This window comes from Orcinus orca, chromosome 3 (assembly GCF_937001465.1).
Source record: "Orcinus orca chromosome 3, mOrcOrc1.1, whole genome shotgun sequence".
Taxonomy (NCBI): Eukaryota; Metazoa; Chordata; class Mammalia; order Artiodactyla; family Delphinidae; genus Orcinus; species Orcinus orca.
The window spans coordinates 1,246,003-1,265,189 of NC_064561.1; the positions used below are offsets into that span (position 1 = coordinate 1,246,003).

The 19,187-nt window shown below is 58.6% G+C and overlaps 3 protein-coding genes across 12 annotated transcripts in view; 2 read left to right on the forward strand and 1 right to left on the reverse strand.

The window, feature by feature from the left end:
- The window catches only part of LMNB2 (lamin B2), a 37,237-nt gene extending 33,334 nt beyond the window's left edge, over window positions 1-3,903 (forward strand). For 8 of the 9 annotated variants that reach the window (XM_049708174.1, XM_049708170.1, XM_004285850.4 and 5 more), the window contains 3 exons: window positions 237-356; window positions 538-651; window positions 1,264-3,903. In XM_049708174.1, coding sequence (XP_049564131.1) covers window positions 237-356; window positions 538-651; window positions 1,264-1,305 — 276 coding nt within the window. In that variant the 3' untranslated portion in view covers window positions 1,306-3,903. Of the gene's footprint in view, window positions 1-236; window positions 357-494; window positions 652-1,263 lie in introns of all 9 variants that reach the window. The other variant, XM_049708171.1, reaches the window with a different exon arrangement.
- Window positions 3,904-4,269: 366 nt separating this feature from the next.
- Window positions 4,270-5,477, forward strand: TIMM13 (translocase of inner mitochondrial membrane 13). Of its 2 annotated transcripts, none has more exons than XM_012539108.3 (3): window positions 4,270-4,430; window positions 4,559-4,627; window positions 4,804-5,477. In XM_012539108.3, the coding sequence occupies exons 1-3, from the start codon at window positions 4,356-4,358 to the stop codon at window positions 4,900-4,902; spliced, it is 243 nt and encodes an 80-aa protein (XP_012394562.1). In that variant the 5' UTR covers window positions 4,270-4,355; the 3' UTR covers window positions 4,903-5,477. The 2 variants fall into 2 exon arrangements, with proteins under 2 accessions (XP_012394562.1, XP_004285897.1); XM_004285849.3 differs by having other exon boundaries at window positions 4,276-4,475.
- A 9,574-nt stretch (window positions 5,478-15,051) lies between these two features.
- The window catches only part of TMPRSS9 (transmembrane serine protease 9), a 31,920-nt gene continuing 27,784 nt past the window's right edge, over window positions 15,052-19,187 (reverse strand). Inside the window, exons 15-18 of the mRNA XM_049707302.1 lie at window positions 18,346-18,517; window positions 17,398-17,663; window positions 17,124-17,260; window positions 15,052-16,642 (exon numbers count right to left, since the gene is read on the reverse strand). Coding sequence (XP_049563259.1) covers window positions 16,481-16,642; window positions 17,124-17,260; window positions 17,398-17,663; window positions 18,346-18,517 — 737 coding nt within the window. The 3' untranslated portion in view covers window positions 15,052-16,480. The remainder of the gene's footprint in view (window positions 16,643-17,123; window positions 17,261-17,397; window positions 17,664-18,345; window positions 18,518-19,187) is intronic.

Here is a 19,187-nt window from a genome sequence, read left to right on the forward strand (position 1 = left end):
CAATAGGCATGGACTCTAGGGCTTCCGATTCCAGCCTGGCCCGTTTGCCCTGGTCACTGTGAACCTCAGTCTCTTCTACCATACCCTGGTGACTGTCATCTCTAGCCAGGACCCAGTAGGGCCAGGAGGATTAAACACCCAGGGCATCGAGGGAGCCTGTGATAGAGGGCCGGCTGGTGGTACATGCCACTGGGACCGGAGCTGACATTAACCGGGAGGCCCTCCTGTGTCCCCAGGTATGGGCAGCCGGTGCAGGGGTGGCTCACAGCCCCCCGTCAACGCTCGTGTGGAAGAGCCAGAACAGCTGGGGCACGGGCGAGAGCTTCCGGACCATCCTGGTCAATGCTGACGGGGAGGTGAGCACCTCCCTCTGCCTCGGTCCTGGCGTCCCTCCTGGGGCGGGGACTTGGCCAGCAGGGCACGTGAGCGCAGCTTGGGCCGGGTCCTGGGCATCCGAGCATCCTGACCACCTCGCCTGTGGGCTGGGCCCCCAGCACCTGGGGTGGCCGTCTGCAGCTGCTGTGTCGTCTTGCACAGGAAGTGGCCATGAGAACCGTGAAGCAGTCCTCGGTGGCGCGGGAGGCCGAGGACGGGGAGGAGGGTGAGGACGAGGCGGCCGAGTTTGGAGAGGAGGATCTTTTCCATCAGCAGGTAGAGGCTCCCAGGCGGCACGCGCACACTCGAGCACGTGCACACGCTTGTGGGCCCTGTTTACGTGGCTGCTCTGGGCACCTCCCAGGTCTCGCCCTGGCTTGGCCAGGCCGCAGAGCTCACAGCCAGAGGCAGGCCATGGAGCCAGCTGCCCTCGCCTCCCGGGCTTGCTTGTTGTGTGGACCTTAGGGTACTGGCCCGGGCACCCTGGGAGTGGGGTGTTCAAAGCCTGTTGCATCTCAAAGTGACTCTGGTGGAGCCCCGAGGGTTCTCAGCGAACCCCCTGTTACCACGTTTCCTCCAGAGTGGGGTGCTGGTGGCTTAATAATGGCTTTGGGGGGAAGGTGGGGAGCCAAGGAACCACACTGAATGAGATATAAGTGCAAGACGCTCCGGGGTCTGAAACAATTGTACCGTGTTCTGTAGCTCAGAACAGAGGTGAGGGAGACATGGAAGGTTCTGGAACAGGGACCATTGAGGCTGGGGTCATCTTGCTGGGAGCTGAGCTTCTCATGGTGGCTCAGGCCCTGCCCCGCTCCAGCCCCTCCTGAAGGGGGCTGGGGCCACCAGCCACCTTCCTGGCCTCCTCACTGGTGCCGTCCTTCCTTGCAGGGGGATCCGAGGACCACCTCTCGAGGCTGCCGCGTCATGTGAACCGAACATGCCTCGTCACACGTCTTTCTTTATCCAGGGCCACTGAAAACTATTTTTATATCGTTGGCTTCTTTAGTCCTTGGTACATTTCTAGAGAGTTTTTAAGCGAACTGCCAGAGCGTGGGGGTGGGTCTCTGCTGAACTTTCCTGTCGCTGGGTTTCCCTGGGCCCTTCATCACCACTGTCCAGAGTGTTAAGTGCCCCGTTCTCACCTTTCAGTTGAGTTTGGGGCCCAGGAGCCGAGTGGCTAGCGGGCTTTGGGCTGGGAGTCCAGGGGGCCCGTCCACCGCTTCGGTCTCAGCTGCAGCCTGGGGTCAGGGCGGGAGAGGAGGCCTGAGGTGGACAGAGCAGAACTGCACGTAGGAATCCAATAGTTGTTTGTTTTATTAAGCTTTTAAAAAAACCAGATTCAGAATCCAGGTTCTGACCTGGTGGGGGGAAGGGGCACCCTGTGGAAGTTTGGTGGCTCAGCCAGCCGAGCGCCAGAACAAGGGAATCGCAGGCTTCTGCCGTCAGGCCTGGGCTTGGGGTTTGTCACAGTTTCTGCTCTGCTCTCAGGAATGGGGTGCGTGGGGTCGGCCTCCTGGCTCCCTCTCTGGCTGCTGGAGCCTCACGCTTCTGGGGCTCTCTGCAGCTGAGTTCCTCACCTTACGGGGATCCGTTATAAGACTTGTCCTCAGGTAAGCCTTGAGGGGACAGGTGTGACGAATTCGGAAACAAATGCCTTGGGCTCCAGCACGATGTCCACCTGTAACCACCGCTTCCCACCCTCCCGTCGGAGGAGGGTGACTTCAGGGCGAGACGCTGGACTCCCCGTTCTCCGACTCTGGGCCTTGTGCACAGGGCACGCTGACTCACGTGTATTCTTGGGCATGTACTAATATCGCGGCTTCCTCTGTAACTTCTTGCTGAAATGGTGTTTCTGAGACAGACCTGCCCGGGCCAGTTGACCCCTACGGGATGGCTCCATGTCACGGTCCAGCTTCTGGCCGCCTGGCCGCCCCCTCCCTGCATCAGCTTACCTTCGACGCCTCTGCCACGTAGATACACAGAAGTTATTTTTTTAACGGATATTTATTTTTTTACATCGGTCAGTACACACATTGCCTGGATCCCACCTCAGGGGCTCATGTATGCCAGGGTCACCAGGACAGTCCCCCGAGGGGGTGGCATTGGGGCGCCTGTCTCTGTGGGCTCTGAGGCCCCAGACGGCAAACTTCTTTCAGTAAGCGCAGCTCAAGTCTTAAAAGACGCAATACTGAGCCATGGAGGTGGCCTGCCCCCACCCCAGGCCGGGAGCAGCCCGCCTGCCTCCTTTCCCTGGGAATCGATCATGGCGACGAGGGCCCGAGGCCTGAGCCCCAGGCCGGGAAGGTGCCAGTGGCCCACAAAACTAAGCTGCTTCTGAGTCTAGAATCCCCTGCAGACTCTGGCTTTAAGTCCGAGCACCTTTCCGTGGCCACCTGAGTCCCTGGACCGCGGGCTGTCTTCCTTCTCCCAGAAGTAGCAGGAGCTGAGGGAGCGTGAGGGTCTGGGGAGCCTGATGAGATGCTGGGAGGGCGGGGCTGGGTAGCGCTCAAGCAAGTGGGAACTGCACTGGCTGCACCCTTCAAGGTATTTTGAGAGTCTCTGGGGATCAGAGGTCTGTCCTGGAATTTGGGGTCTGAATTGCTGAAGCAGTTTTGCAGGCTGGGCTCGAGGACAGGAAGGAAGGGAGAGGGCCCCACCCTCCCTGCAGGCCCAGAGGTCCTGAAAAACAGCCCAAGGGCTGCCCTAGTGCCTGCAGAGCCCCCAGGCTCACTGGTAGGGGTTGTTCCCAGCAGATGAATTTTCTTGCCTGCTTGAGATCTTGGGTGGAGCCTGAAGTGGCCCAGACAGGCGCTGGGATGCCCTTGGCTGGTGGGGGGAGGGTGCACTGGACTGGTGGCCACTTGTGGCTGGAGGCTGGTGACCGTCATTGGTAATCAAGTATTTGAAAACACGGAGCAGAGTCCAATGTTACAATGTCAGCCAGGGCCTGGGAAATCGAATTTGCATTTGTCCTTAAACATACTTAACATTAAGCCACTTAAAATGATGCAGAAGCGATTCTTTTTTCTAAGCCCCTGTCATGTGATGAGGAGCACCCTTCCGGAGAAAACCCACTCTTCCCAGCCCTGGGGACGGACGGCCTCCGGGGATGTGGCCGGCAGGAATCAACCCCTGGGAGACACCAGTGCCTCCCCCCGCTCCCCGCCCGCGGTCTGGGCGCTCAGCTGTTGCCACAGCAGCCAAGCTCAGACTTGGGTTCGTTTTTACCCACACCGTCTACCCAGCAGTTCTATTTATATCAGCATATCCGAGCTGGGACTGACATTCCTCAAGGACATTAAAGCTACTGGAAAGGTCTTAATTCTGAGCCCGAAAGGGATCATCAGCACTACACGCTAGTGGGCTCGGTTTCAAGAACTCGGCTGTTTGGACACGTTTCAGAGATCTGTTGGTGGTTTTTACGATGCATGCCAAACGTGTGGTCTTTTGTTTTCTCCGATTTGTAATACACGTTTTATGACTGGAAACTTTTTTATACAACACTCCAATAAACATTTTGGTTTTAAATTCTCCCTCTGAGTCTACTCCCACGCCAGGCTGCTGAAGCAGGAGCCCCAGCCCCTAGTGAAGCGGGTGTCTTAGGATCCTACCCTCTGGTCCCGCGGCCCCCTAGTTTTCTGCATTCTTTTCCCACCTGATGCAGTGCCACTCCGCAGTGCTTTTGGTCACGTGACGCCCTGGTTTAGCACGGAGGGACCCTTGGCGGGGCGGAGCCTGAGCGCGGAGGGGCGGGCCTCTGGCCCCGTGTCCCTCCCTTCTCCCCGGAGTCCTACACGGGAAACCCTCTGGTCCGCCCTTGTCTGCGCATGCGCGGGAGGACCCGCGCGGCCTTATTGGAGCTGTAGTCCCGCCCCCCAGCGCATTCGGACGCCATTTCCCGTGGGGCCCTGCGGTGTCCGACTTCCGGCGTGGGTGCAGGTGGGCACACGCTGCCGCTGTCCGGTTGACTTTGCGGAGCCATGGAGGGTGGCTTCGGCTCGGATTTCGGGAGCTCCGGCGGCGGGAAGCTGGACCCTGGGCTTATCATGGAGCAGGTGAAAGTGCAGATCGCCGTGGCCAACGCGCAAGAGCTGCTGCAGGTCCGGGGCGGGGGCGGGGGGCCGAGGGGGGCGGGGGCCGCCGGGGGCCGGCGTCGCAACTGAGGGCTCGCGTGTCCCCACAGAGGATGACGGACAAGTGCTTCCGGAAGTGCATCGGGAAGCCGGGGGGCTCCCTGGACAATTCGGAGCAGGTAAACGCGGGGGGCCGGCGGGGTCGCGGGCCCGGACCCGGCGGGGAGGTCTCTGCGCATGCACGCGGACTAACTGGGCGACGCGATGGGGCCGCGGCGCGTGCGCAATCCGCTGCCGGGGTGGGGGGGCGCTGGCCGCGGTACAGACCTGAGCCGTGCGCCCTCCCCGTCCCCAGAAGTGCATCGCCATGTGCATGGACCGCTACATGGACGCCTGGAACACCGTGTCCCGTGCCTATAACTCGCGGCTGCAGCGGGAACGAGCCAACATGTGACCGCGACGCGCCAGCAGGCCACCCCCCAGCCTTGCCCTAGTCCTGGACCCATTTCCGTAAATGCTGTTTGTGAGGCGGGGGCCAGCCTGTGCGTACTGCCTGCCAGAAGTTTATGAGAACAGGATTGGTGCTGGGACAACTGGGACTCTTCCCGGCCCCTCCGCCTACGTGCACACGTGTTAGTGGGTGTAGCTTGGGTCTTGGGAGAGCCCTGGCCCCGCTGCCACCTCCCCTTGTGCGCCTGTTACCGAATTAAGTCCTGTGGACCCTGCTGGGGCCGCAGCAGAGTTGACATAGCACGAGTATTATTCAGTGGCCGAATAAATGGAACAGCGGGAGCTAAGTTCACAGCTGAACTTCTCACCCACCTGGCGAGGGGGATTTAATTTTAAAGGGAGGAGTGAGGTTAATGATTGGGAGGTACACGCATTAGCCTACTGGGGAAGGGGCAAGGCTTTTTTGAGGGAGTTGGGGGGGAGGACACCGTTTTTATCCTGTTTCGGTCTTTAATGTACTGGCCTCCGGTAGGTGTGTCATTTAATATGTTAATATAGTAAAATCAACACATAATGAGGTTCAGGGTCTGTTGGAGGTTGGATTTGCCGCCATCTTGGTCCCAGCTGGTTCCACTTGTTTTTTTCTTTGTGCCTGTGGCTTCGTCTCTTATCTCTGGACCCTTTAACTTACAGATTTATGTTCACTCCTGCTGAAGGTGTGGCGGGGAGGGTGGCAGGTTTTGAGCAAAGACCTGGCTTAGATCTGACAACAAAATGCCCCCTTCCCTTGTTGCTGCTCCTCGTTCTTGAGGGGGCACTGAAGGGCGGAGGTTTGATTGCTGAAGCTGCTTTTTGCCGAACGTGGGTGTAGTTTTTTTCTGGATTTCTGACTAACCTAAAATAAGTTTGATTGTCACCAAGATGCAGTCCCAGTTGCTTGTATTCTTGTGTTAGTATCATCTGAAGTTTGATGGTTTCAAGCCATTTACTAACGAAGTTGACAAGGCAGTCGAGACAAGGCCCGAAGGTGAGCCGGAGTATGATAGCAGTTAGTGGGCCAAGCAGCGGAAGAAACCAGTTCAGCTGCGGGGGCTCTGCGTGACTATATCCCAGATGGAGCCTGGTTCTTGACCTTGTGGGTTTTTTTTTTTTTTTTTTTTTGCGGTCCACGGGCCTCTCACTGCTGTGGCCTCTCCCATTGCGGAGCACAGGCTCCGGACACGCAGGCTCAGCGGCCGTGGCTTACGGGGCCAGCCGCTCCGCGGCATGAGGGATCTTCCCGGACCGGGCCACGAACCCGTGTCCCCTGCATCGGCAGGCGGACTCTCAACCACTGCGCCACCAGGGAAGCCCTAATTTTCCTTTTTTATTTTTCTTAAATTTTTTTCGCAGTACGTGGGCCTCTCCCTGTTGTGGCCTCTCCCTTTGCAGAGCACAGGCTCCGGACGCGCAGGCCCAGCGGCCATGGTTCACGGGCCCAGCCGCTCCACAGCATGTGGGATCTTCCCAGACCGGGGCACCAACCCGTGTCCCCTGCGTGACCTTGTGTGTTACATCTGTGTAACCACTGAGCTTGTTCATAGATCTCTTTTATGTTGACCTCAGTCTGACCAGAGTTATCGACGTACATGCAGCAGGTTTCATTCAAAACTGCGCAGACTCCCCTTTGCTCAGCCAGGAGATAGTCAAGGGCTAGTCTATTGTCGAGAACAACGTTTGCTAGTGAGTCTAGAGGAATACGGGGTCCTTATAAAGCAACCTCCGTGATTTTAGACGAATTCTCAAGGGCCGGTGTGAGATCTTTTTTTTTTTTTTTTAATTTATTTATTTTTGGCTGAGTTGGGTCTTCATTGCAGTATGTGGGCTTCTCATCTTGGTGGTTTCTCTTGTTGTGGAGCACGGGCTCAGTAGTTGTGGCTCGCGGGCTCCAGAGCGCAGGCTCAGTAGTTGTGGCGCACGGGCTTAGTTGCTCCACGGCATGTGGGATCTTCCCGGACCAGGGATCAAACCCGGGTACTCTGCATTGGTAGGCGGAATATTAACCACTGCGCCACCGGGGTAGTCCCCCGGTGTGAGATCTTGTAGAGTGATTTCATGGTATGTGAGACCTCCCCAGGGGGCCACCAGTCGGAGAGCTATCCCTGCTCCTGCCAGAATGAGTCCCATTGTCCTTTGATCTCAGGGCTAGGTGATACCGATGTTATGAATGGTTATACCTAGGTTCCTAGAACTTGGCCGGCCTAGTGTGCATTGTTTCATAAATTGGGTATTATTTAAGCAAGGAGAGGCTAGAGCCCACCCCAGAGAAGGGAAGGAGTTGGGGTTGTTCTGATGGGGCAATTGGTTTATTCTCGGGCCACAAAGGAACCAGGTACCCAGGGGGAGCGCATGCCTAGCACACTTCTGAGGAGTTGAACCACCTCCCTAAGTGGCTAGCCCAAGAGGGGGTTCCCTTGCAGTGTGAGGGGAGAGGCCCACCTGCGTAGCAGGGGTCATTGGGGGGTTCTTGACTAGTGGCTTTTCCCCAGGCCTCAGCAGGGCCCCACACTAAACCCGAGACAACTGGCATCTTCCCTCCCCCATAAGTGCATCTCCCGTCTGGTCCCTGTGTGTATTCGTTGAGTGGGTGCAGAGGGCACCAGTGGGTGAGATTTCCATAGGAGTCAATCCCGCGGCACTGAAATTGTGGGGTAATGGAAGAAGCAGTGCTCAGAGTCCGGAGCAGCCCCAGGGCATTGCTGCAAGCTTCTCCCTTTGGTGGGGGCTGCTGACATGGGCAGTGGCCGCAGGACCGCACTTTAGAGTGAGTGCTTTGTATTTGCTGGAGATGTTAATTTCAGGGATGAGCTCCAAGCAGGAAAGCTGCGTTCAAGAGGGGTAGGTTTAGCAGGTCCGTGAGCCAAGGTGAGAGTGGTGCTGTCATTCTTAGGGGCAAAATGCAACACCTTTAATCCACAGGCATCACCCTGTGGGTGGGGGTGACAGACCAGCACTGGGATAGAGTCTGTCCACAGGCTGTAATCCCCGAGAAATGGACTACTGCGTTAAGCTCTCGTTTCATGTGGACAGTTATAAGGGACAGGCTTAGCCAGCTGCTAAGCCTGTCCACCACATTACTTATCTACCCGTAAGTTCTTCCTTTTGAAAAGTAACTTAAGGGCTATAACAGGTTCACAGGTGTATGGAGTGGGTGGCTCAGTAACTTCTTCCTCAGGTGTGGGTGCTGCCTTCACTCTGGTATGGTGGGTCCACGGGGCTGTGCCGTGTAATTGTCAGGCAGTCTGAGTGGTCAAGATCACTAGCTAAGGTCCTGTCCACTTGGGGTCTAACTGGTCTTGTGGTTTTCCAGCCTTCTGGGTTCGCAAATAAACCCAATCCCCAGGGGAGAAACGGTGGAAAGTGATGTCAGAACGGGAAGGCAGTTTCGGATCCCTGTAGGCGTGTAAAGCTTTGCTTATTTCCCTGTCTGCAAGGCGTATTTCAGTCGCTCCATATCCCCCACGTTGGTCTTGGAGCCAGGTCCTTCAGGAATGGGCCTCCAGTACATGAGCTCATACGGACTCAACCTGAGCTTCCCTTTGGGGGCTATTTGCATTCTTTTTTTTTTTTTTTTTAATTTATAAATTCATTTATTTTGGGCTGCGTTGGGTCCTCGTTGCTGCGTGCGGGCTTTCTCTAGTTCTGGGGAGCGGGGGCTGCTCTTCATCACTGTGTGCGAGCTTCTCATTGCGGTGGCTTCTCTTGTTGCAGAGCACAGGCTCTAGGCGCACGGGCTTCAGTAGTTGTGGCACGTGGGCTCAGTAGTTGTGGCTCTTGGGCTCTAGAGCGCGGGCTCAGTAGTTGTGGCGCACGGGCTTAGTTGCTTCGTGGCATGTGGGATCTTCCCGGACTAGGGCTCAAACCCGTGTCCCCTGCATTGGCAGGCGGGTTCTTAACCACTGTGCCACCAGGGAAGTCCGCTATTTGCGTTCTGAAAGGTGCTGTGGGGAGAAGGGACATCCAGGGTTGATAAGTGTCTGAGCCTAGTTTCTCTAAGTTTCTTTTTCTTTTTTTTTTTTTTTTGCGGTACGCGGGCCTCTCACTGTTGTGGCCTCTCCCGTTGCGGAGCTCAGGCTCCGGACGCGCAGGCTCAGCGGCCATGGCTCATGGGCCCAGCCGCTCCACGGCACGTGGGATCTTCCTGGACCAGGGCACGAACCCGCGTCCCCTGCATCGGCAGGCAGACTCTCAACCACTGCGCCACCAGGGAAGCCCTCTAAGTTTCTTTTGAGGGTTTGATTTGTTCTACTTTTCTTGAGGACTCTGGTGTCCAAGTGGAGTATAAACCCCATGTAATTTCTAGAGCTCTAGAGAGTCCCTTAGTAATTTGGGAAACAAAGGCAGGCACACTGTCACTCTGGATGGACTTGGGGAGCCCAAACCGAGGGATTATTTCCTTGAGCAGGGCCTAGGAGACCTCCAGGGCAGTCTTGGTTCAGGTGGGAAACGCCTCGATCCGCCGGGGAAGGTGGCAGTCACAGCCGGTAGGAGTCTGGAATTTCCTCGTGCCTGGGGCGTTACTATAAAACCAGCTGGCCAGTCCTGACCTGGACACGTGCCTTCATATTGGGTGGCGGTCGCTGCCTAAGTGTTGGGATTATTCCGGAGGCAGATAGGGCACGCTTCATCCCCGTTTAAGGAGATGGCGGAGATTGGGGGTAGTCGTGGACTTGACGAGCCATTGATACAGGCCTCCTGCCCATAACGTGTGCTCGGGCCAGCTTCCCTGGTGGCCTGCAGTGCAGAGGCCGGCGGGAGGAGCCGTCACCCCGGGTATCCTGGGCTTTTAAAGCAGCCGCATCCCAAAGCCTTTTCCCTCTCCTTTGGGGGGCGGATGGGAGTTAGCGCCTGGGGGCCCCGGCAGGAGTGGCATCAGAGCTCTGTCCCCAGCCTCTGCTGCTCGTTTAGCTGCCCTGTCTGCCCCGTTGTTTCCTCTTCTATTCCTGCTTCTCTCTTTTGATGGCTTCTGCGGTGAATGCCTGCTGCTTCCACAGGCAGGAGTGTAGTCTCCAGCGGCTACATCATGTCTCCCTCATTCTTCATCTGTTTGTGCCCTGAGGTCAGCGTTCCCCTCCCCCTCCACATGGCCCCATGAGCGTGTAGGCATTGACGGCTTTCCTTTCCCCTGCTCTAGTGCCCCGATTAGGACAGTTAATCCGGGCAGTTAACGGGGCCCTCTGGGCAGAGCGGCCAGAGGGCAGAGCTCTAGCCTGCACCCCTTGAGTGATGGAAACCACCACGTCCTGCCTTTCGTGTCCCATCTTTCATAAAGCTCCTCCCGTGGGTGAGCCACTCTGAGGCTGCATTCTCTCTAGGGGAGCTCTTCAGGTCAGGCCGACGGGGGTAACCCTGTTCCATAGCTTTCTCACGACCACGGGTTAATCTGGGGCCTGGCTGAGGTAGCAGGGGGGCAGGGTGAGGACACCACAGGGCCTCAGTCACAGACGTGTTGTCTAGAAGTGCGGCTTGGACTTGCAGGGTTATGAGGGGCTGGAGGTGGTGGGAGTACCAGATGGTCAGGGCCTGTCCAAAGGTTAATTTGTCAGCCTCTCTGAAGAGCTGAGAAGTACCAGCTCCAGCCCGTGAGCACGGGGGACACCCTTTAGCTACGACCTGGAGTCAGAGGTCCCAGTTTTGTGAAAGCTCCCCTGGGGCAGTTCCTCCTCTCTCACGTACATATAGATGGAGGGGACGGCCGCGGGGAAGGCGGGTGTGGCTCTCACGAGACAGCTTTTCAGTTCCAGGAGTGCCCGGTCACGACTGGGGGTCCACCCCAAAAGTCGGGGTTCTTCCCTTTTAATTGTTCATGCAAGGGCTTAGCAGTTAAGCCAAAGCTGGGAATCCCTATACAAGCATCCCCAGGAAACCCCAGAGCTGCTTTCCCTTACTAGGGGTGCCTGCCGTCTGGCACATCAGCCCCTTCCTCTCCTTAGATGGCGCCCTGTGCCCCTTTTCTACTATAAATCTTAAGTGTTCTACCTGCTGGAGGGGGAGCTGGGCTTTTTCCTTTGAAACTTCCTGTCCTCTGTCCGCCAGATGATTGAAGGCGTTAGCTGTGTTACAGGCTGTTTGGTGGGGCTGGTGATAGGGAGTGTCGTCCGCATGCTGAAGTATAGTTCCCTGTTCTAACTCGAGCTCACCACGATCTTCAGGGCGGAGCCACCCAGCACAGTTGTTTCCTCGTGCTGTCAGGGTTCCTGCCTGTCGATTGCAAAATCTTAATGAGATTTTGGGGTTAGGGGCGCACAAAGAAGGCATCTGTTAAGTCTAACAGAGTACCAGGTCCTCTCAGGGTTTAGGGTAGAGTAATGGGTACGGCTTTCGCACCACAGGGTGAATCTCCTCCGTAGCTTCATTTATGGCCCAGGGGTCCTGAACTGGCTGGTATCTCCCATTCGGCTCCTTTACCGGCAGAATAGAAGGGTTGCCAGGGCACTGGCAGGGTCTGAGAAGCCCTTGCTTGAGTGGGCTTTGTGCCCACCAGCGCTTCTTTGCTTAAGCAGTGTTGCTCTGGGTGATTGTGGCCGGGTCGCACCTTGATTAGGACCAAGCGGTGCCCTCCTGGCTCTGCCCACAGTGTTGCAGCACCCTACAGAGGGATTAACCCCCTTAAGGATAATTGGGCCATTAAAAAAATAATTAATTTATTTGGCTGTACCGGGTCTTAGTTGTGGCACGCAGGATCCTCCTTGCGGCACGCGGGATCTTTCATGGTGGTGCATGGGCTCAGTAGTTGTGGTGCACGGGCTTAGTTGCCCCATGGCACGTGGGATCTTAGTTCCCTGACCAGGGATGGAACCCAGACCCCCTGCATTGGAGCGTGGAGCCTTACCCCCTGGGCCATTACTTTTGGCCGAGGGCAGTAGCACTAGGGCTGCAGAACGGAAGGGGGTCTTAGGTGTTTCAGTGGTAAGGTTTTTGTCTCAGATAAAGTGTAGCTGCCAATCTGTATAGTAGGTCTCTTCCTATTAGAGGAATTGGGCGTTCCGGGACATAGAAAAATGAGATAACATTCTCTCTTCCAAACCACACTCAAAAGAGCTCTATAAAATTACGTTCCTGTGACTCCCCTTCCACTCCCATCCTTGTACATTTTTCTTTGGTCATCCTGCCTTGTTGGATGTTCAGGACTGAGTAGGTAGCCCGTGTGTGACTAGAATGTCAACTGTTCTACCCGCGACGGTCAGGGTCAGCCGAGGCTCCTTCAGGGAGCCCCTGGGCCCCTTCAGCCCTCTTCTTCTTCCCCTTGTGGAACCAGTGAGGGTGGGCCAGGACACCGTGGTCCCCTTGGCTTCCTTCCGAGACCTTTGGGGCACCCCCTTCCAGTGGCTCTGCTCCAGGCACTGTGCACCCTGATTGGCCCTGAGCCCCGCTCTCCACTGTGGGTGTGGTCTTCGAAACCCTGGCGACTCATGGATGTCACGGGGTCCCTTCGGTGGTGGGGAGGAGGGAGCACCATCACAGGGCGGCTGGTGACCCTGAGTCACGGAAGCCAGAATACTGCCAGTTGGTTCTGCTCGTCTGCCTGCCTCAGCAAACGCCCGCAGATCCCGGTTCTTGAAGCCCCGAAATGCTGGCTCCAGCCCTGGGAAGGGGGCCTGGGGGCCTTGTCTCCAACTTCTGTCGTTTTCTCCTCGTGTCCGGGCGCTCTGGGAAGTGGAATGGGCCTTGAGAACGGCCTGCCCTGCCCCTGACCCCAGGCTCACGTCCGCGTACACGCCGGCACTCCTGAGGCATTCCAGGAAAGCCGGGGTTGGGGGGGGGTGGGTCTCCCTTCTGCCCCGGATGATCCCTGAACCCTAGTCCCGTTTATGGGTTTCTTCTTTGCCGGATGAATGCCCTTCACAGTCACACCCCTGAAACGCGTGAGGTGCTGCCGGCCGTTTTCCTCTCAGCAGCCCCACCCAGGGTCCGTGCTGGGAACGGCCTGGATTCCAGGCGGGTGTAGAGCGTGTCCTGCATTATTTTGATGGGTCTCATCAGCTTCCTCCCTTGCACTAGTTACAATCAGTGCCCTTTCTTCCCCGGAGAATAAGATGTTCAGGAGGGTTTGGACAGCCGCCAAGTGGGGAAGTGGGTGTGAATATTCCCTGGACTAAATTAAGGACTCCCTCGGGGTATCCTTCAAACCCTTGGATCTATCCTTCCAGTTATGTAGATCTGGGAAGACAAGGGTACGTACATATGGTCATACTGCCCCCTCCTCTGGGGACCTCCTGAAGGGGGAATAGCCCACTGATTCCAAAGGGCTGGTACTGAACGCGGCTACGGGTGTGCAGTGGACTGATCCGCGAGGGAGCTGTGGAGAGATGGAGGTGGGAGAGTCAGGGAGGGGGCAGCAGGTAGGGGGTGGTGGATTGGGGGGAGTAGAAGGCATCAGGGAACCAGGAGAGGTAGGGGTAGATGACTCAGGAGTCTCAGGTGAACTGTCAGAAGGGGAGTAGCTGCCCTTGGTGGAGGGAGGAGGTCACGAGGACCCTCAGGCTGAGACTCCAATACCAGAAGAGAGATTAGAAGTAACCTCGCGTTTTGGGGTGTTTTTTAATTAATTAATTTATTTTTGGTCGTGTTGGGTCTTCATTGCTGTGCCTGGGCTTTCTCTAGTTGCGACGAGCGGGCTTCTCATTGCAGTGGCTTCTCGTTGCGGAGCACGGGCTCTACGTGCACGGCTTCAGTAGTTGTGGCACATGGCTCAGTAGTTGTGGCTCACGGGCTCTAGAGCGCAGGCTCGGTAGTTGTGGCACACGGGTTTAGTTGCTCCGCGGCATGTGGGATCCCCCTGGACCAGGGCTCGAACCCGTGTCCCCTGCCTTGGCAGGCGGATTCTTAACCACTGTGCCACCAGGGAAGTCTGCTATTTGCATTTTGAAAAGTGCTGTGGGGAGAAGGGAGTTCCAGGGTTGGTAAGTGTATGGATCCCACACCAAGAGGTCTCGGTGCTCTAACTGAAACCTGAACCAGTATGCTTAGGGGCTGGAAGGGGAGGCGCCCTCTGAGAGGGCCTTGGTTACACGGCCTCCTTTTAATTCAGCGAGTTGACATTCCCAGACCCATTGTGGGGCTGTAGGAGATACTGAGTGTAGGTGGGTGCTTTCAGCCACCAGTCCCTGGAGATGGGGTGAAGGCGGAGTAGGAATTGGAGGTTCTCTCTCCAATCAGGCGAATTGCCCGCAGGGCCTCCCTGGCAGGCAAGGAGGTCTGTTCAAAGAGGGCGTGTCCCTGCTCGGTGACAGGTAACCAGGCAGGGAGGCCGAGTGCCCATCTGGCATGTATCCAATTTTCTCTACTCTCAGCCACAAGGACCCAAGGCCTTTGAACAATGTGGAGGTCCTCTTCCTTCCCCAGCCAGGCAAAGTGATTTTCCTGAAATATGGCAAAAACAAGATTTTTAAAGGGTTTGTGTCTCAGAGGAGGGATCCCTAGGGACCTGCGATGGAGGGTAGCGGGGAGAGACCTGCCTGAGAGAGATGTGGACCCTGCCCGGGATGGCCAGTTAGGGCAAGAGGAAGCAACACAAGATGTGCTCTTGGGTTTCCGAGTAGAGCCTAGAGGTGGGAACTCTGCAGCGGTGGGGCTGAGTGTTCTACTGCGTGCTTCCAGTTGGCAGCGGGCCTGGTGCTCACCTACCCTGGTCCACGACCAACGCACCCTTTCACGAGAGTGTGTTTGGTGGCGAGCGCCCTAGTGGCCTGTAGGCACTCAGCCTGTACCTGTGGTTGCGGCACGTACTACTTCCAAGAGCACTAGGACAGGCAAGGCCACACAGATCAGAGCCTGACGCTTCCCTGCGCCGAGAACAGAGACTAGGGCGCACATCACACACATATGAAACAAGGAGGTGTTCTTGCCACGCCATGGCGTCTGGAGGGCTTCCTGTCCAGTCCAGTCCCCTTGCCAGGAACCAGTCAAACTGGGAACCAGTTGTGCGATCTCGCCTCTCCCCTTGCCAGGGGGTCGGCTCTATTTAGATGACCAACTGATCAGTCCAGTCCTCTAGACTGAGGTCTGTCTCCAAGGAGACGACCAGGATCCTTTCCCTTAACTTGCCAACCCTCACAGCCAAACCTCGGCCGGAGCGGGGTCAGCGCCAGCCCGTGTCAGGTGTCCCCTGGGCACTGCCCCGATCTGTAGCAAGCGTCCTTGCTGTAGATACGCAGCGCGGGGGACACTCCACTTGATCCTTGGCTGCTTTTAAATCTCAGACTAAATTCAGTAGTCCTCACTGGCCCAGAGGTTCAGAACTGGGGCAAACTGCCCAGTTATTTAGCTGACCTTGTCAGCCCCGGGTCAGTGAGTTCAGCCCTGAGTTACAGGACGGAATGGGCCCCACGTTGGGTGCCAAAATTTGTTCCCGAATTGAATCGTATGGACCCGCTCGCCTGGCCAAAGCTGGCTGCCTCGGGATGGGGGTGGTGTCCTTCTTCCATTCGAGTTCGGGAGTGGGTGAATAAGGAAGCAGAAGCTGACATGCGCAAGCTTTATTCAGTGGCCAGAGACTGGAGAAGCGGGAGCTAAGTTCACAGACGAACTTCTTGCCCCCCTGGTGAGGGGGATTTAATTTTAAAGGGAGGAGGAGTGAGGCTAATGCTGGGGACCCATATGCAGTAGTCTGTGGGGGAGGGGCAGGGCTTTTCCGAGGGAGTGGGGGGGTCACCCCCTTTTTATCCTGTTTTGATCCTTAATACCTGGTCGTGGCTGCCGGTAGGTGTGTCATTTAATATGCTCATGTAGTCAAATCAGCGTATAACGAGACTTGGTCTGTTGGAGGTCAGATTTGTCGCCATCTTGGTCCCAGTGGTTCCGTTTGGTTTTTTTCTTTGTGTGTGTGTGTGTGTGTGTGTAGCTCCGGACCCTTTAACTTAAAAAGATTGTGTTCACTCCCGCTAAAGGTGGGGGGTCAGAGGGTCGTGAGCAAGGACGCTTCTAAGGGTCGGGGCCGGAGAGTTGAGTAAAGACCTGGAGCAGCTCTGGCAACACGCTCGGGGCGATCAACCTCATGCCCTGGGCATAGCATCCGGGTTTGGACGCGGGAGTTGTGGCCACACCCCTTCTGAACCGTGACCTCCTGGGGTCACACAAATAGATGCTGAGTACGGCGCAGAGAACCCTGTGCGTCTCCCCTCTAGGGGCCTCTGTGGGGACTGAGCCTCAGTGCCCCCCTCCCCTTCTTTCCCGAGCACTCCTGGGTTCCTGGGTGACAGGGAGCGTCGGTCACATAAAAGGGAGCCTCGAAGGTGAGGCTGCCCAAGGCTGGGGGTGGCCCTCTCTGGGAAGGCCTCCCCGCCCCCATCTTTCCTCCCACCTCTGGGCCCTGGCTGAGGGGCGGGCAGTCGTCGTTTCTGTGACATGGAGGGCTGAGCCAGCGGGCTGCAGACGAGGGGCTGTGTTTATTGGAACAAAATACGCAGTTAGATTGCACCCCAGTTAACCCACAACCCCTCCACCCCCCGCCTGCCACCTGGACCCCCTCCTCTGGAAGGGTGGCCGGCTGGTTCCTGCCACCTTCGCGTCGCTGGTCCCAGGCCTGGGCAGCCGTTTGGCGGTCACTCTTGGATGTTCTGCCCGATCCAACCTCTCACAGCAGCCACCCGGGTGTAGACGCCTGGGAACTGGGGTCGCCCACAGCCGTAACCCCAGCTGGTGACCCCAGTTAGCACCCACCGGCCAGAGGGCTCCCTGCAGGCCAGGGGTCCCCCAGCGTCACCCTGAGGAAAGGAGAGAAGAGAGGAAAGGAACTCAGAGCAGGCAGTACCTCCCCAGCAGCAGCCAGGGGTGGGCTGGCCTGATCTGCGTGCTCCTGGGCTACCACGGGAGTGTCACCTGGGCTCCCCCTGTGACCCCAGCTAGTGGCTTCCTCTGTGAGCCTCACTCGTATTATCTGGGAAATTGGTTCAGTGCTCGGGTGAGCGTTCATCCGCCTGGCAGACATTGGTGGGCACCCGCCTGGCGGTCCAGGAGCAGAACCGGGCCTCAGCCCACAGCCTCTGCCCTGCCTGCTCCTGACCCTCTGAGGGGCGGGGGAGGGTGCAGTGGGGGGAACGCCGGCTTCTTAGGGGTGTCCACGAAGTGGCTGTCCAGTGGAAACTCGGAGACCCAAAAGGTGCCCTGTTTGATCTAACTGAGGAAGCGCACCGCAGGGTGGGGCCTGGCTCGCGGAGCCCCGGTCCAGTTGCACAGTGCGCTCACCGAGCAGCTGTCCACGCCGCCCTGTGGGAAGCCCGCGCACAGCATGCGGCTACTGATCTGCACCGGGTAGAAGCGGCGGCACGTCTGCTCGCTGAGGAGGCGCACGGCCGCCTTCTGCAGCTGCCGCGCCATCGAGCCTGCGGGCGAGAAGGGACCTGGTGGGCCCGCGCCCTCCCTGCGCCTTTGGGACTCCCGATGGAGGTGCAGGCGGGGTCCTTCCCGACGCCCCCGGACCCTTAACCCTTGGGGGGCGGGGGGGCCCATCCGTGCCTACCTCCCTCGCGCACGGAGCCCCAGCCGGTGATGACGCAGCGCGCGCCGTCGGGGGGCCGAAGCGTGGGCTCGGGCAGGCAGATGGGCCGCACCAGGCGGCTGCGGCGCACGGGCCCCGCCAGCTCCAGCAGCGCCACGTCGTAGTCCAGCGTGTAGAGGTTGTAGAAGGGGTGCTTGTGGATGCGCGCCACGCGCTCCAGCTGCCCCTCAGCGCCGCTCAGGAACGGCGTGCCCAGGAAGGCCGCCCACTGCTTGGGGTCCCCGTAGCTGCGGGACGTCGGGGACAAGCGTCCGCCCGGGTCCCCGCACCCCGGCGCTGCTCGCCCGGGGCTCCCCGGCACCCTGCCCCGCGGGGGCTGCGTCCGCGGTCGGCTGGGGAAACCTCAGATCGGGCACTTGACCTCGGTTGAGTCGTCCCTTTGTCCTAGAACAGCAGGGAGGACGAGGGGGGGCCCCCGCGCCTGAACGCGCCCAGCCGGCCCCCAGGCACTGAGGTGACACTACAAGCTGTGTCCATTTCCACCTAATATTACGGCTCTCCCGCCTGCCCACCCGCTGTGAGCTCGGCACCGCGAGGCGCATCCTGAGCTGGGTTTCTCCGTGGAGGGCAGGGCCCTGGCCTGGTCCTCCTACTGCGCACCCTGCCAGGAAGGGGACTCCCCACTGGGTGACCTTTAGGGTGGTGCCAGTCCGAGCAGGATGGCTAGGGATGGAGGTGTCCCGCTGGCCCGGAGCCGCCCCGTTTGGTGGGAGTCGGGCACTGGACTTCGCCCCGCTGCCCTGTGTGGCCAGGGGAGGGCTGTGCGGAAGAGGGTATGGCCTGGGGCAGCGGGTGTCGGGAAAGGGCTTTGCAGGCAAAGGCGCGGAGGCGCCACACCCTGAGTTTTTGGGCTACGATTGGGTCCCGGTGAACCACGGACACGGGCCATTCGGGGCGGGCGGGACTCACACGTCAAAGCAGTGCGCTGCCGACAGCAGCCACCTCTCGGCCACCAGCACGGCCCCGCAGCGGTGCTCCCGCCGCCGTAACCACAGGCTCACCTGCCACGGCCACTCCCCGCGGCCCGCGGCGCTGCCGCCCACGATTCTGGTCAGCGTTGCTGCCGGCGCCAGGCCGCAGTCTGCGGGAGAGGCGGGCATGGGTCGGCGGTCAGACCACGCCTCGTCCACGCAGACCGCCCAGCTTCGCCCCTGCGCGCAGTCCCGGGTAGCGGTGCCTGGGAGCAGGGAGTGGGGTGGGGGACCCACCTCGGGGAAACGCCTTCCCCCAGGGACCCTGGGCCTGGCGCTTGGTCCTACAAACGAGCCTCTTCAGGGCTTTTCTCAGATAATGCATTTAAGTTTGGTTCCTGTAACCTCAGCCTTGGGGCCTCACCTCCCCAGCTGGGGGCCAGGCCAGCATCCCCTGTTGCTCCCCACTCCTCCCAGGCCTCTTTCAGGCCCCTAGGAGCCAAGTTCCCTGCTGCCCCAGGGCCTTTGCACACCCCAGCTGCTTCCCAGGAGGCCCTGCCTGGTCTCACCAGCTCCTGCACTGGCTGGTCTTCCTGGATGCCCTGTCAGGGGCTCTTTACCTGGGTCTAGTGACCCAGTGTCCTTCCCAGGGTAGTCCCTCCGTCCTGTGACACCCTTCCCCACCTGCAGCACAGGGTGCACCCTCGGAACACAAGAGTAGGAAGACCAAACGGGTAGCTCCGAGGAGTGCTGCAGGGACCGCCGTCGGCACCCGGGGCGGGGGGGGGGGGGCGCGCTCAGGTACACATCTGATAATTCCCACAGGCTGTTTTCCAGCTC